At 35.9% G+C, this 13,633-nt stretch overlaps 3 protein-coding genes across 13 annotated transcripts in view; 1 reads left to right on the forward strand and 2 right to left on the reverse strand.

The window, feature by feature from the left end:
• Positions 1-13,633, reverse strand: part of LOC131691142 (polycomb protein suz12-B) — a 171,322-nt gene that overhangs the window by 147,891 nt on the left and 9,798 nt on the right. The window contains exons 1-3 of one of the 2 annotated variants that reach the window (XM_058977331.1): positions 5,499-5,611; positions 5,161-5,249; positions 4,953-5,107 (exon numbers count right to left, since the gene is read on the reverse strand). The exons of the other annotated variant lie outside the window; for it this stretch is intronic. The gene's annotated coding sequence lies outside the window, so the exon portion shown is untranslated. Of the gene's footprint in view, positions 1-4,952; positions 5,108-5,160; positions 5,250-5,498; positions 5,612-13,633 lie in introns of those variants that run through there. 2 annotated transcript variants of the gene reach the window in all.
• Positions 6,955-8,688, forward strand: LOC131691145 (zinc finger protein 595-like). 5 transcript variants are annotated; one of them, XM_058977341.1, is made up of 3 exons: positions 6,955-7,201; positions 7,463-7,688; positions 7,742-8,688. In XM_058977341.1, exons 2-3 carry the CDS (start codon positions 7,479-7,481, stop codon positions 8,543-8,545), a joined length of 1,014 nt encoding a protein of 337 aa, XP_058833324.1. In that variant the 5' UTR covers positions 6,955-7,201; positions 7,463-7,478; the 3' UTR covers positions 8,546-8,688. The 5 variants fall into 5 exon arrangements, with proteins under 5 accessions (XP_058833324.1, XP_058833321.1, XP_058833320.1 ...); XM_058977338.1 differs by lacking the exon at positions 6,955-7,201 and adding an exon at positions 7,226-7,395; XM_058977339.1 differs by lacking the exon at positions 6,955-7,201 and adding an exon at positions 7,227-7,399 and having other exon boundaries at positions 7,742-8,686.
• On the reverse strand, positions 8,768-10,099 carry LOC131691146 (gastrula zinc finger protein XlCGF7.1-like). 6 transcript variants are annotated; one of them, XM_058977347.1, is made up of 5 exons: positions 9,782-10,091; positions 9,495-9,717; positions 9,357-9,422; positions 8,984-9,062; positions 8,768-8,927 (listed from the first exon to the last, which is right to left on the reverse strand). In XM_058977347.1, exons 1-5 carry the CDS (start codon positions 9,929-9,931, stop codon positions 8,798-8,800), a joined length of 648 nt encoding a protein of 215 aa, XP_058833330.1. In that variant the 5' UTR covers positions 9,932-10,091; the 3' UTR covers positions 8,768-8,797. The 6 variants fall into 6 exon arrangements, 5 of the variants coding, with proteins under 5 accessions (XP_058833330.1, XP_058833329.1, XP_058833327.1 ...); XR_009305724.1 differs by having other exon boundaries at positions 9,133-9,717; positions 9,782-10,099; XM_058977346.1 differs by having other exon boundaries at positions 9,357-9,717; positions 9,782-10,092.

Here is a 13,633-nt window from a genome sequence, read left to right on the forward strand (position 1 = left end):
AATCTAAATATAAGTGAATTTTCACGAACGAAGATTTAATGGTTCCAGTGTATGCCAATAACGTTTATAATGTATCGACTTTTAAATGGTGTGTAGTTAAATGATAGAATATTTTGATATTGATTTGCACGCATTGATATGTTTGGGTGTCTAGAATACAAACAAATTTGCTTGCAAAATGCAGTAACTAAAAACGAATATGACAAAAACACACAAAAAAAGTGAAATTCATTAAGATTCGTAGTTTTATTTAAATTGTTTGACCAAGGATTTGTCCAAAGTCCATTACTACGATGAAGCGTTCATTTAATTATTTAATTTTATACTTGGTCAGAACATGCTTGTACTACTTCCTGGTATAGTTTTGAGGAACCACGTCTTGTTGTCATGCTTGCTGACATACTACGACTGACAACCTTCTCACAAACAAATTTGCCAAGCTGGAGTGTACGCCAAGGTGAGTTATTTGGCCAAACCACGACTGGAGATCCCAGTATTCTTTTGTACTACTTTACTGATTATCGCTCGTAGTATCTAGTCAAATTTTCCACTTTTAGGTTTGTTTTACCATGCATGATCAAACGTTATAGTTTTCCGGTAACGTTTCAGCATGAAATTCATAAACGATTTTTGAAATTTGGAACACTTCTGTTAACCTTGTTCACGCAGAAGAATCAGGCCATTTTGAATCAACAAAACGTTTTGTTGGATCTAAAATGTGGCGAATGACTGTTTCAAACTGAAATGGGCGTTTTTCAAAAGCATGTATTTGGTTTAGTTCAACAAATACTTCTGTTTACATTTTAAATAGAAACATCTAACTGATCCCTTTGTTAAAAACCAACAGAATCTTTGTTTAATTTCAACTAAATTTGAGTTGTTCTCTCCTTTGGTTGATACAAAAGATTTGTTTTTGTTCCTTCAAACTTGTTTGTTCGGTTAAACTTAATATGATTTTGTTGTTTCAAACGAAATATTAATAAATATTAATATTATCAACAAATTTTGTTGAAACTACTGAAAAGCCAACAAATGAATTAGTTGGTAATTTCAACCAACAGTATTGATTGAATCAAACCTAAATCTTGTTTGTCACTCTATCACACGGGAAAATTGTTATTTAAAATCAATATTTGTTTATTTTTACTAAATTTTTTCTGCGTGTTGGTTTTCAATGTGAATGAATCATTTTGATCAAAATTAATTACGTCTTTTGCATTCCACTTTTGATAACTTTTGAACATGCTTATGAATCTCGATGAAATTTTCACCACTAACTACGCGATTCTTCCTGATCAAAGTGCCGTATTGTGCAACTCGCTACGACAACCAGATGGGCAGCAATAATTAAAAATACGAGTCCAAATTTTAAACTGAAAATCATATAATCAGACGGTGACGGATTACTTAATCAAAGATTACCCAAAAACGGGCAAATTCGGCAAGATTTCTATGGTGTTCCAAATGGTGAATCCTTAGAGGAACACAAATTGCCTTGAAACATACTGGACATACGTGGACAAAAAAGTATTTCAATAATTTAGCAAAAGCGTGTGTTGAAACCGTCTGCTACAAAAGCGTGAAAGTAATTGACGTTTTCTATAGACAAACAAAATACTATCTTAAGACCTCAATACATATAAATAAAGTACAAACCGTAAGCATAACTTTCCATTATTCCAAATATGAAATAGGAACTTTTATCAAAATCTAGTTACACTTGAATAATACTGATATTTCAAGCGGTCGACTAAAAATATAAGCAAAACGCGCGGTTTTAACTGATATCGAGTTTGTAGGAATAGGTCAGGTATTTGCTGGGAAATAGGTGTGATATTAGCTTGGGAACTTAGGAAGCTACGGCTATCCTAACACTATTGTATCAATAACTTACAGTATCTCTATTAAAAAAGCACACCGTTGGAAAGATCCCCCTGCCTCCTTCCAGGACGTCTACAAAAACAAAAAGACCAAATATATAAACGCTGCCAATTTGTTAGTGCAAAGGGCCCCAAATAACTTCCCGCTACAAATCACGATTTCGAGGGCATACAACACCTCTCAACAGTGGTGTAGCCAGAAATTTGGTTTGGAGGGGGTTTTGATGAAAATCGCAAATTTTTTGAAAAAAATGCTAAAATTTAATATTAGTTTGATAAATTATTGAAAACTCAAAAACATAAGTAGTCTAACAGATGTCATTCCAGTCTACAAACAAGAAGGATCAACATGGAACAGTTTTCAAACCTCTATAGATTATTTTCTTGTATAATATGTCAATGAAGTCAAAAATTGCGATCTTTTAAAGTGGGATAAATGATCTAAAAAATTTTCAACGTTCAAGATCACCTAATATAATAATCCTTGACTTTGAAGGTTTGACAACTTCGGGAAGTTATCAACATAAAACAGCGCCTGCTTTGATATAGAAATTTTGGTGATTAACTCTCATAGAGGTAATTATGGTGAATTAATTTTTCAAAAATATTAAGAGACATGGTGCCTTCAGCAAAGTTTTTGATAATGTCATTTCAAACAATTTTGTTGAAAATATGAAGATTACATGAATTCAACATATAGGGATTTAAATGGACTGGGCCTGCTATATTTCTTCTTAGTGAAGAAAAATTTAGGTGAAAACTATTTTTTTCTGCGCTACGGATAAAATTGTTTGAAACAATCATTGCGAGTTGAGAACACAAAACCTATAACTAAATTATGGATGGATGGAACTGAAACTTGCGTTTCGACTTAATCTCATCAGAATCCGACACTAACTTGGTGGACGGACTAAGCTTGCGCCGAATTGATGCTAGCTCCTGAAAATGGAATCACTCTTTGTGTTTTTGAGTCCTTTTAATATCTGGGCATTATTTGTTGTATATCCAGTTCCCTTATTTTTTTGTAAGCTTCAAAGGCACCTTGAACGCAATGTGAATTTATTATTTAATTACCGCAGAAGAAATTTATCAAATACAGTAATTTCAGAATAGCTTGTTGTAAAGATTTTCTACTACTATATTTCGATACTCTGAATATGTGGGATATTTATGTCTTTGACAAAGTTGTTTGAAATAGCACTTTCGAAAACTTTGCTGGAGACATTAAATCTCGACCCAAATTTGGTTGAAGAGTAATTCTTGTCTATAATTACTTCTAGGAGGATTAACCGTCAAAATTATTCTATCAGCAGATGAACAGTTTTACGTTTTGAAATTCTTCAATGTTACTTAACATCGAAATTTGGCAGTTTCGAATGAATGTGATCGTGACCGTTAAAAATTTATCGAGCATTAATTTTACTTTTCTTTATTAGTCAACCCTCACAACTTGCAGTACTAGTACGTAGGACACAAAATTTTAGTACGCCATTCATTGCATCCTGCTAAGAGGCTATTCATATAGTTGATAATACAACAAAAATCCAATGCTCATAAAACCAATCCTGACCTGCTAGAGACAAAATTACATCAGCTTTCAACTAGTTTCTGAAATGTTATTCTTGTTGTTAACCATATTGAATTGTTGTCTAAACTCTACACAATCTAAAAAAATACATTTTCAGCAAATGTTGAAATGTATGTAAGTTTTCGGTAAACAAGCTTATGTTTTATATGCAATCAACCTATTCAAATTTAGATTCCCATTAGAAAAATTGTCTCTAATCCATATTCTGAAGCATCTTTCCAAAAATGAGCTCATAATAATTCAGACAGTTATTTTATTTTACATTGAAGTAATTTGACAACTATGGGATTTTGGCTAAGAGATAAGTTACAAGATCCCCTTCCCATAATTTTCCAAAAGTTCAACACAGTTCTCAATGTAGTGATCAAAGAATATTTTTCCAAAAATATTTTGTGGAATATTAAATTAAATTTGTCAGCATCAATTTTTTTTCAATCCAATTAATTTTGGTTTGGGGGGGGGGGGGGTTTAACCCCCAAACCCCCCCCCCCCCCCCCCCCTGGCTACGCCACTGCCTCTCAACCAAAAATTCATCCAACTTAGACCAAACGATAACTATTTCATTTCCCCTGCATATTAAACTCCCAGTTGGCAGTTTCTAGCTTGTCAAACTAAACAAAGCAAAGCAAAAATATATGCAGTAGCTTATCAGTTTAACACTAGCCGGGGGAAACTTGACCGTATACCCACTGCTTTGCCACTGATGTGATGTGATATCCGATCCGGAATAATATTTGATGCCATCTGTACTGCCTATAATCGCAAGTCAGTCCCATGTAGATAGGGAATCCCATAGAACATGGGACTGACTTGCGATTATGGGCAGTGTAGAGCATAGGTATCAAGTAGTATATCTCGTTAAAAGTTATATATTATTATTAAGTACCGTCATTGGGGCTGCTTTACGCCAAAATTAGAGAACAATATTTGAGCTTGTAGTTCAAGGTTTATGTTGTTTTTTGACAAAAGCAAAACATTCAACAACGTGACATTTTAACGCCAAGCTCAAATATCGTTCTCCAATTCTGGCGAAAAGCAGCCCCCAATGACGGTATACATATTATGTAATGAGATGACCAGAGGAGTAAATGAGCGACTCCCCCTAGTGTGACTCCAAGCAAACATTGTGCAATTACAGATCTAATACAACGCTTCTACTGGCAACAAGAATGGTTCCTGATTAGTTCTGGGACAAATAACGGTCCTCCTATTGAGACCTGTACCATCGTGTGGTTGTTGGCAATTGATAGAACAAATGCAAACAACATACGGCATAACATCAAAATGGCTCGATCCCATCGTCAGGCGAATCAAAATAGTTTTCAGACTCTACAACAAAGCTTTTATGAATCAGTTAATATTGTGCTTTTCACCGAAAATTAGCACACAAAATATATCCTATTAGCTCCATCCGCAAAGTTTAGAGTAAACATAAGGTAAAATACAGAACCTGTTGATTAGGAATCAGAGGCACCGTGCCATACCGTCCGAGGTCAATGTCCGAAGGAAGGTGCGTCACAAAGTCCTTAAATACGATGCGCGAATCCGGAACCCGCACAGCCATTCAGAACCACAAAAGTGCTGTTTGCTAATTAGAATTTTTCATTTTTTTTTTCCTGAGCCTTTGAATGCATTGTACCTAAAAGCATAAATATTTTAAAAAAATGGTTCCAATTAGTGGGCAATTTCTACCTGCTTTGTGAGTACTACGCTGGTACCACTTTTCTAGGTAGATCCCAATTTGCTTGTACTTCCAACCGCACCACATCCGGCGGACTCGGCTTGACGAAGAGTGGGATATCTCAAGTTAGTTCATACTTATGTTTTCTATTTATTATTAAATTTTCACTTTCCTATCCAACTACTCAATAACAAACAGAATTCTGGACAAAAAATGTAATGATGTGCAACTAGCACACATCTTTCCAGATTAATAAGATCTGAGCTAATTGCACTTCATTCAACTTTACTGGATAATTTGCCGCACTGCGTTATTGAATATGCAGTGGAAAAAGTAAAACAAAACTTACCAGTTGTTTATTCTTTCCACCGGAAAGAAAATGCAGCCAACTTGTTGTCCAGAGGACAATTTAATGGCGGAACCGGGACGTGATAATATCATTATATATATTATATAAATTATATTACCTTTTTTTATAATATTTAAAGTCTTCGAGAAACAGGCTCACACGAATTACACACAAACTGAAGACTGACGAACGAGGGGTGGAATTTGGATAGTTGTCAGCAATACACTGAAAATTATTTCATGCTGTTTAATATAGCGATAATGCGTGTGATATCACAATAAAGTTGATGGAAAGAGTGATGTGCATATTTATGAATACGATATGGTGACAAACCGTGTAATAATACAAGTATGCCAAGGTACAATATCATACTCAAAAATGAATAATCTTTCAGTGAATTAATATTACATGGCTTTGAAAGGAAGAGATTCGTACATCATGTTTATTGCGATATTATGTCAATTTAAAAGCAATATCCAATAAAAATTATGTAATAATCTCAACACGTAGTTATCGCGTGATATTAGGTGATTGATGTATAATTCTAGCTATAACGGTAAAATATTGTGTTTGTTTTATCATTACGTCTAAATTCCATGCACATCGGTGAACATCGCATCGGCTATCATTACAATTCTTTTTGCTGTGTAGTTCAGGATATATCGAGAAACTTTGATTTCGACTAGCTTATTATTAGCTAAGAGTTAAGTAACAAACATATAAAGTTATTAGCGAAAGAAAAAAAACAAAGAAAAACTGTCATTTGCACTCAGGACAATTTGACATGTTTGGCTAGAATTGTCCCATGTTCTATGGGATTCCCTATATACATGGGATAATTATGCGTAGAACGGCAGTATAATTCTATTTAGAAAATTGATACTATTTTATTTCGTTTGATTGCGTATATTGCTTCTACTTGAATACCCCTAAAGACGCTGAATCCCTCTGGAGTCTATCCAGAGGGATTCAGCGTCGTTAGATACCCCACATAAGAAAATACTTTTCAGGTCCGATATTACACCGTAAGTTAGAAGAATTAAGTGAAATCTAATTTGTTGGCTAGATTGGCCCTATTGAACATTGAAAAATCAGATTGGCCCTGTATGTACATTGTGGAAAATTTGGGCTCAGAGCAAATGTAGCTTTGAATAATGCATTGAGTAAGTGTTGCGCTGCTCTTAAAAACTATGTACAATCAGGTAATATATAACAATCCTTTATAAACCTTGCATTATGAGTGTATTGCTAATTGGGCCCTTTTGAAATCAGTCAGGCCCTTTTATAGAGTACTTGACAATCTGTAACTGTATTAGTGTGTTCAACGGTTTGTTTTCTCCACCTGTCATAGATGGAGGAAAACAAATCAAAAATAACTTTTCGGTCGGATTATTTTCATGATGAAATATGATCAACCGGAATTGTATGTCCCCCGAATCAGTTTTACAGCGACATTGAGCATTTCAACACCATTATAAATACTTTACGAGAGCTAATTCAAATGTTTAATTTGGCTGACAGTTTTATATATGACAGCTGGAGGAAAACAAACCCCCAAGTAGTGTGAGTGAAATCGTTTGCATAGAACTCTATAATCTGTTTGATCTTTCATAATCAGTTAGTTCATAAAAATCATGGGCCTTCCATTTGTAATTTGTGATAAAAACGTTATCTAAGTTCTTTATAATCATTTGTTGCGTCATGTACGTGTTCGGTTAGATATTTTCTAATAGAATATGAAAATTCGATTTGTTTACATTTTGCATTTCGGCCCTTTTCACATGTTAGTCTAGATTTTGTAATTTTATTGAGCACGATAACCCGTTTGTAGTTACAGAATCAGGTCAAGGAATAATTGATAAACTATTACAAATTCCGTTTTACAATACATGTTTTTGCAAGTATCTTAAGACAAATTTCTTAATAGTTTTTATGTTCACAATGTGTTTTATTATGTTCATTAGCAACTCACGTTCTACAATGGATTCAAACCGGAAGCTCGAATTGTTGCAAGAAAACAAGGAAGAAATTTCTAAGCAACTACCAGCCGTATGCCGAACATGCCTGAACGGAGATAACGATGTGGATGGAGAGCTGTATCAAATCGAGGAAATATATTTAGAAGAAGACATGTTTGTCTCTCAGATACAGTCCTTCGAAGAAATCCTCTGTTTGTTTGTAGACGATGAGGTACAGCAGCATATATAGTAAATATGATTGTATTTCGATTGATTTAATTGTAGATTGGTAAACATGATACCCGACTACCAAAGAGTATATGTCTAACCTGTGTTGAGAAAGCGCGATCGGCATTTCAATTTATTGAAATGTGTCGACGCACCGATGTCATGTTGAAGGAATGTCTGTCATCGGAAAAGAATACTGATTCCAAGAAGGAAAATATAACGATCCACACTAAACCTGAAAACTTTGCTTTAGAAGTGCTGAATGATGCAAAGAAGTTATTAGTCGAAGAAAAAAAACAAAACATATGTGAAGTTTGTCACAAAACATTCAGTCAACCACAGACGTTGAATCGTCACAGAAAAATTCATTCAAAGGATACACAGCCGGGAAAGCCATGCAATTATTGCGACCGCGTGTTTCTTCGTTCGGACGATTTGCGTCGGCACATGCGTACTCATACTAATGAAAGGCCGTATGCCTGCGATCTTTGTTCGAAGGCATATAAACAGTCAAACGAGTTGAAAGAACACAAGGCATCAGCGCATTCGGAAAAAGGCTCACGAAGAATGTATCCGTGTACGCTTTGCGACAAACAGCTTGGCACCAGGAACGGGTTGTATGTTCACATGAAAGTACACCGTGGCGAAAAGAATCATTCCTGCTCGTTTTGCGATAAGCGATTTGTAACGTCTGGCGAGTTAACATCGCATTTGCGACATATACACACGTTCGAGATCAACGCTGAAGTATTTAATTGTCACGTCGATGGATGTAATAAAAATTTTGTTACCAAATCTGCACTACGGCATCACCACAGTAACAAGCATATTGTACAAGGGTCTACTAGGACTAAAGTATGAAACATTTTATGAATAATAATTATTATTAGTTTTATAGTTGACAACAACGTGCAACCAGACGCTCTGGTACAACTTAGCGGAATAAAATGAATAAACGTTTAATATGGAGGAATTTGTATACTGCCGTGATATGCATAACAGTCCAAAATGCTATTTTTACATACATATCGGACAGTTTTGTCTATCATGGCCATATATCTTTTATTGGTGTACCTACGTATATACTCGAATGTAATCAACACAAAAACTTGATTATATGCCTCTCTTATGTATAGATAAATGCTCATTTAAATTTTTTACTCGCTTGAACGATCTGTCGCAAAGTGAACATTTGTACGGTCTCGCATCTGAATGGGTATATTCATGTTCCTTCAAGTGATATCTGCAATATAAATTAGCGGACAGTTTAAGCCATTCATACAAAATTATAAAATCTACTTCATAGCAAACATTTTTCCACATTGATCGCATTTGAACTTTCGCTGTTCATGGTTCAAGCTGTTATGTTGTTGGAGCCCTGTCGAAGTGAAATAGGATTTATTGCATAGTGTACAAACGTAATCCCTCGCTTCTTTATGTTTCGCCACCTCATGATAGCGTTGCGAACTACGGTCCGTGAAAGATTCCGAACAATGCTGGCATTGATATCGTTTGATTTTAAGATGAACGGAGCGGATGTGTTTCCTGAGAGTTGTATCATGTGCGAACTGTTTAGAGCAATGTAAGCAAGTGTGACGTTTCACATCCGAATGAGTGGGTAGGTGTTTACTCAATTGTGACACAAACTTGCCACATACGGGACAGCATTTACCTTTTCTGCAGGATTCCTGTGTCGGTTTAAACACCTCATTCGTGCTACTAGTTAGTTTGTCAGATTCTGTTATAATAAAATCATCAGCTATATTATCGCAATCAGTAGTAATATTCTCCTCGCCACTGTTATTTTCACCTTTTAAGGAGCGGCTTGACTGCTCTTCCAAACCAATGTATTCTTGGGAAAATACTATCTCTTCGATCACACCTCCATCGCCATTCGCTTCTAGCCGAAGTTCTATAACGTGTTGCAATACATCGTATGTTTCTCGACAACGAGATTCGAAATCTACAAACTCAATTACACAGTTCAAACATCGTTGACAGATACTGTTAGGCAAACCATCGTTTTCATCCACCTAAGGAGAAGAGCTCAATTATTCGCAATGATTCGATTGTTAACCTACCAGGGTTGATCCTTACCTTTGAAATGATTATATCTGCAGCTTTTAATAAAGTGTCGTTGATTCTTCCATCGTGAAGTATCTGGATGCAATTCTCTTGTGACAGACAGAAACGGCAAATATTTTCAAAGTTTTCCAAAAGATGCCAACTATCGTATTCAATAGACATTCTTCAACGTTATATTTGATTGTAAAAACTTAAATTTTTTTATGTCTTATGATTTCTGACAGCTCATTTACAACCACAGATGCAAAGTCAAACCAAAGGAGTTTGGTTTGTTTGCCTCACGAAATATCTAACCTCAATCGGTTTTTGCAGTGCAATTTTTTTTTGTTTTCCTCACGAAATAATTTGGCACCGTTTCTTTTTTAACGGGAGTAGAAAGGTCAATATTCACGCGTGTTTTTTTGTAAACGGCCAATAAGCATGCTGTCAAAATTCACTGAGAGAAAATTGCGGCCAAACCGTAACTCTCCGAGAACGGATGTTAACATTTTATGGAAGAAAAAAGTTTTCTCTTTCGTCTACTGCTAAGATTTATAGTCTGCGGCTAATGGTTTGTCCGGAATTTCCCCTCAAAGTGAATTTTGACAGCATGCTTATTGGCCCTTTTCAAAAAACACGCGAGATATCAGCTGGAAGTTTTGTGCAGATTTTTGTTTTGAACTCTACACTAATAAAATAAAGTACCCATTTTCAATAAAAATGGAATAAAGGACGATTCAGACGATACATCAGCTTCCGTCAACGGAACGTCACCGTTCCGTCAGGATAAGTTACATGCAGTTAGATGGAGGCATTTACACACAACATCAACGACACGGAACGTTTAGACGTACGGCACGTGTGAACGGGCACAAGAGAAAAGTATTAAGGGCGATTCAGACGATACATCAGCTTCCGTCAACGTCAACGGAACGTCACCGTTTCGTCAGGATAAGTTACATGCAGTTAAATGGAGGTATTCACACACAACATCAACGGCACGGAACGTTTTGACGTACGGCACGTGTGAACGGGCGCAAGAGAAAAGTATTTAACTTATCCTGACGGAACGGTGACGTTCCGTTGACGGAAGCTGATGTATCGTCTGAATCGTCCTTAAAGGACAATAGGGATCTTTAATTTGGAAAAATGGTGCCAGTTTTTCATATGTATTGGTAGCGGGTGTCCTTACGAGTACACTCATATCATTCTTAAACCTTAATTATTCTTTTATGATTTTTAAATTTTAAAAAACCAAAAAATAAGCTCAACCAGCAAACTGACAGTTTTCCTACTAAATGACGTATCTGCAAATATCTCGTTCGCTTCATTGTTAACCGGGACAGCACCCCACACAGCATGATCTGGTACTTTGTCAATCCGCTAGCAACCTGCCATCCCAAGTTTCATCTGCAAACTATGGTAGATCTGATAAGGCAACCGCATGGGTTTGGATGTGTTATTGTCCTAAAAGGAAACAAACTAAAAAATCTTTTTTTCAATAGTTTCGGGCCAAAATATTGAAAAAGGACTGAGATATTAACTCACGGTACTAATCTGCATCAGAATATGCCTTAACCCGCACACCCCTAAAGATCCCTTTTCAGACCGAGGTGTATCCCTGTCAAAAAATGCGGACGAACATGGTCAGGCGATTTAAAAAGTTTGACGTTTGACTCAACTCGTCTGTGCTAATTGCCCCTCGGAACAAATGCAATTTGCGAATGCGATTTAAAGGTAATTTCAATACTTAGACAAATTTTCTGGCGGCTGAAATGGACTAGGTTGTTTTTCGCGTTTTTGAAACATGGCGATTCATGTTTGGCTTAAGCTTGAAATTGTTTTTTGAACAATTGGTGTGTTCTTCCTTGTAGTTTGTTTGTCTAGTGCACTTCATTTAGCCAAAAAAATGTGGGAAATTGTGGAATCGTGTGTAAGTATAGTGGAACAAGATCTCTGCCCTAAAGTCTTAATGAAAGTCAGATTGTGGTAAGTTTTGGAGTGCAATACTAATTTCACCATTGATTCTACCAAATACAAATTAAATACGCCAAGGTCCCATACAAAAGCAAAATCAAAACTTGGTTCACCTAACAATCAAATTACGCAACCCAATTGCTCTGCTCCGCCTTGACAGGTTAAAGTTTATGGAAATAAATATAACCGGCAACGCAATTTGTTTAGCGTGCCCATGGTGATATTAATTTGGTTGTTTTCGGCAGTTGCACAAACAACATATACTTTATTCCGTTATACATGTCATCTATTTCTGTCGATTTCTGTTGCCGCAGTCGGATAGCTGGACATAAGATTCATCGAGAGTAGAAGTAAAATATTATAACGATTCATCTATGGCTAATGGCTTTCCCAATTTTCAGTGAATGGCCGAAAAGAAACCGATGATGAACCTCGATTTCGGAAAGGAGGAGCGAAACGGCGATGCGATCGATATATGCTGGAAAAGTCAAATTTTTTCAAATCCGTATTAATTTCTGTGAGATGATAACACTGTGTCGCACAATATCCTCAGCTACAACTGCACTTTAAACATCCTGTTTCCATCCAGATATCGATGAATTAAAGACTGGCCTTCAAACAGTGGTAGAGAGCATCGGACGAAAGTGAACGGTCATTTCTTCGTGGCTAGATGCCAGCTCCTCGACGATTTCCGTACAAAACATGATTGAATTTACTTTATCAAAGGGAATCCTAGACAAATATTTTATTGTAAACTCGAGATAAAGTGTGTTGTTCAGTAGCCTATGGCAAGGACTCGTTAAACTGGCTCGATTCCAAATATTAAGGACTTAAATAATTGGATAGAAAAGAGAAATACTTGGCACTGCATTCTTTCATAACGTACAGGTAATTTGTACGGCCAGTGCTACGAACTTGATAATGACAATTCCATACTAAATTTGCAAAAGGGCGAATAAGATTTGTAAACAAACTTTTATTTTGATGGTTTCTCTTAATTTACTATAATTTCAAAGCAGAAAACAATTGAAATTACTTCTACGAAGAGTAAAAATTTACATAAACGCATATTTTACATGAAATTCCACTCTGCAGCAGACTAGTGAGCGAATCAAGTTTGTTTACAAAAAACAATTTCGCCCTTTTGACGAATTAATATTGAATTCTTCCTGGTCGACGCACGGCAGAAATGTATGACAAGAAACCTTTCCGCATTAAAACTATACATTAGTGCTGTATAAAATACAAATTCACTTGCACTTCAGAATTGTACATAAACTTAACGCATTTCGATCGCGATTCGCTTTCGTTTGCCGTTTTCGATGGTAGTGCACCGATGTAGTGGAAAAGAAGTGTCAATGGAACATACCCAGTTTTTTGCACTACTGATCGAAAGTGCATAGCCACTTCACGGAACTACCCGGTGCATATCACTGAAAAAATCAATTTGTCCATACTCGAATCAGTCTACAAGCATTTTTGTTGTTAATATAGCTCTTCGCCGATACTATACACTTGAGTGTTGTCACTCTATTATACTTTTACACTACACCGGTGTAGTACTATGTAAAAACGAAAATGCTCTAAGGCAAACATCTATGAGACTGAATTTCTCATAGTGAAGTATATGTGCAATTTTAGTGTCTAAGTACATTTCCAAGTGTACAAAGTCTGTTTCTATTCATATAGTTACTTTAAAATATTATGTTTCTAATCCACATATTACTTTTTCCAAAACAATGGTTGTTGTATTGGTGGAGAAACCTGAGCATTACGAGAATATAAGCGAAATCCAAATAATCGCAGAACAATCGAAGACTGCTGACGGAGTCACCAGCTTCTTAGGAGTAAATTTTGAGAAACCATTGTGTGTGATCGATGGATGAAAACTTAATTTAAGTAATTTAC

Source organism: Topomyia yanbarensis, chromosome 3 (assembly GCF_030247195.1).
Source record: "Topomyia yanbarensis strain Yona2022 chromosome 3, ASM3024719v1, whole genome shotgun sequence".
NCBI classification, from domain to species: Eukaryota; Metazoa; Arthropoda; class Insecta; order Diptera; family Culicidae; genus Topomyia; species Topomyia yanbarensis.

What these genes read in the sequence shown, in the direction of transcription:
- LOC131691145 (XM_058977337.1), top strand. Translation starts at nt 7,431, where the DNA reads ATGTTCACAATGTGTTTTATTATGTTCATTAGCAACTCACGTTCTACA. An exon ending in GTTTGTTTGTAGACGATGAG is followed by an intron (nt 7,689 to 7,741) that starts GTACAGCAGCAT and finishes ATTTAATTGTAG; the next exon opens with ATTGGTAAACATGATACCCG.
- LOC131691146 (XM_058977343.1), bottom strand. Translation starts at nt 9,931, where the DNA reads ATGTCTATTGAATACGATAGTTGGCATCTTTTGGAAAACTTTGAAAAT. An exon ending in CAGATATAATCATTTCAAAG is followed by an intron (nt 9,718 to 9,781) that starts GTAAGGATCAAC and finishes TCTTCTCCTTAG; the next exon opens with GTGGATGAAAACGATGGTTT. An exon ending in GGAAAAATGTTTGCTATGAA is followed by an intron (nt 8,928 to 8,983) that starts GTAGATTTTATA and finishes TTTATATTGCAG; the next exon opens with ATATCACTTGAAGGAACATG.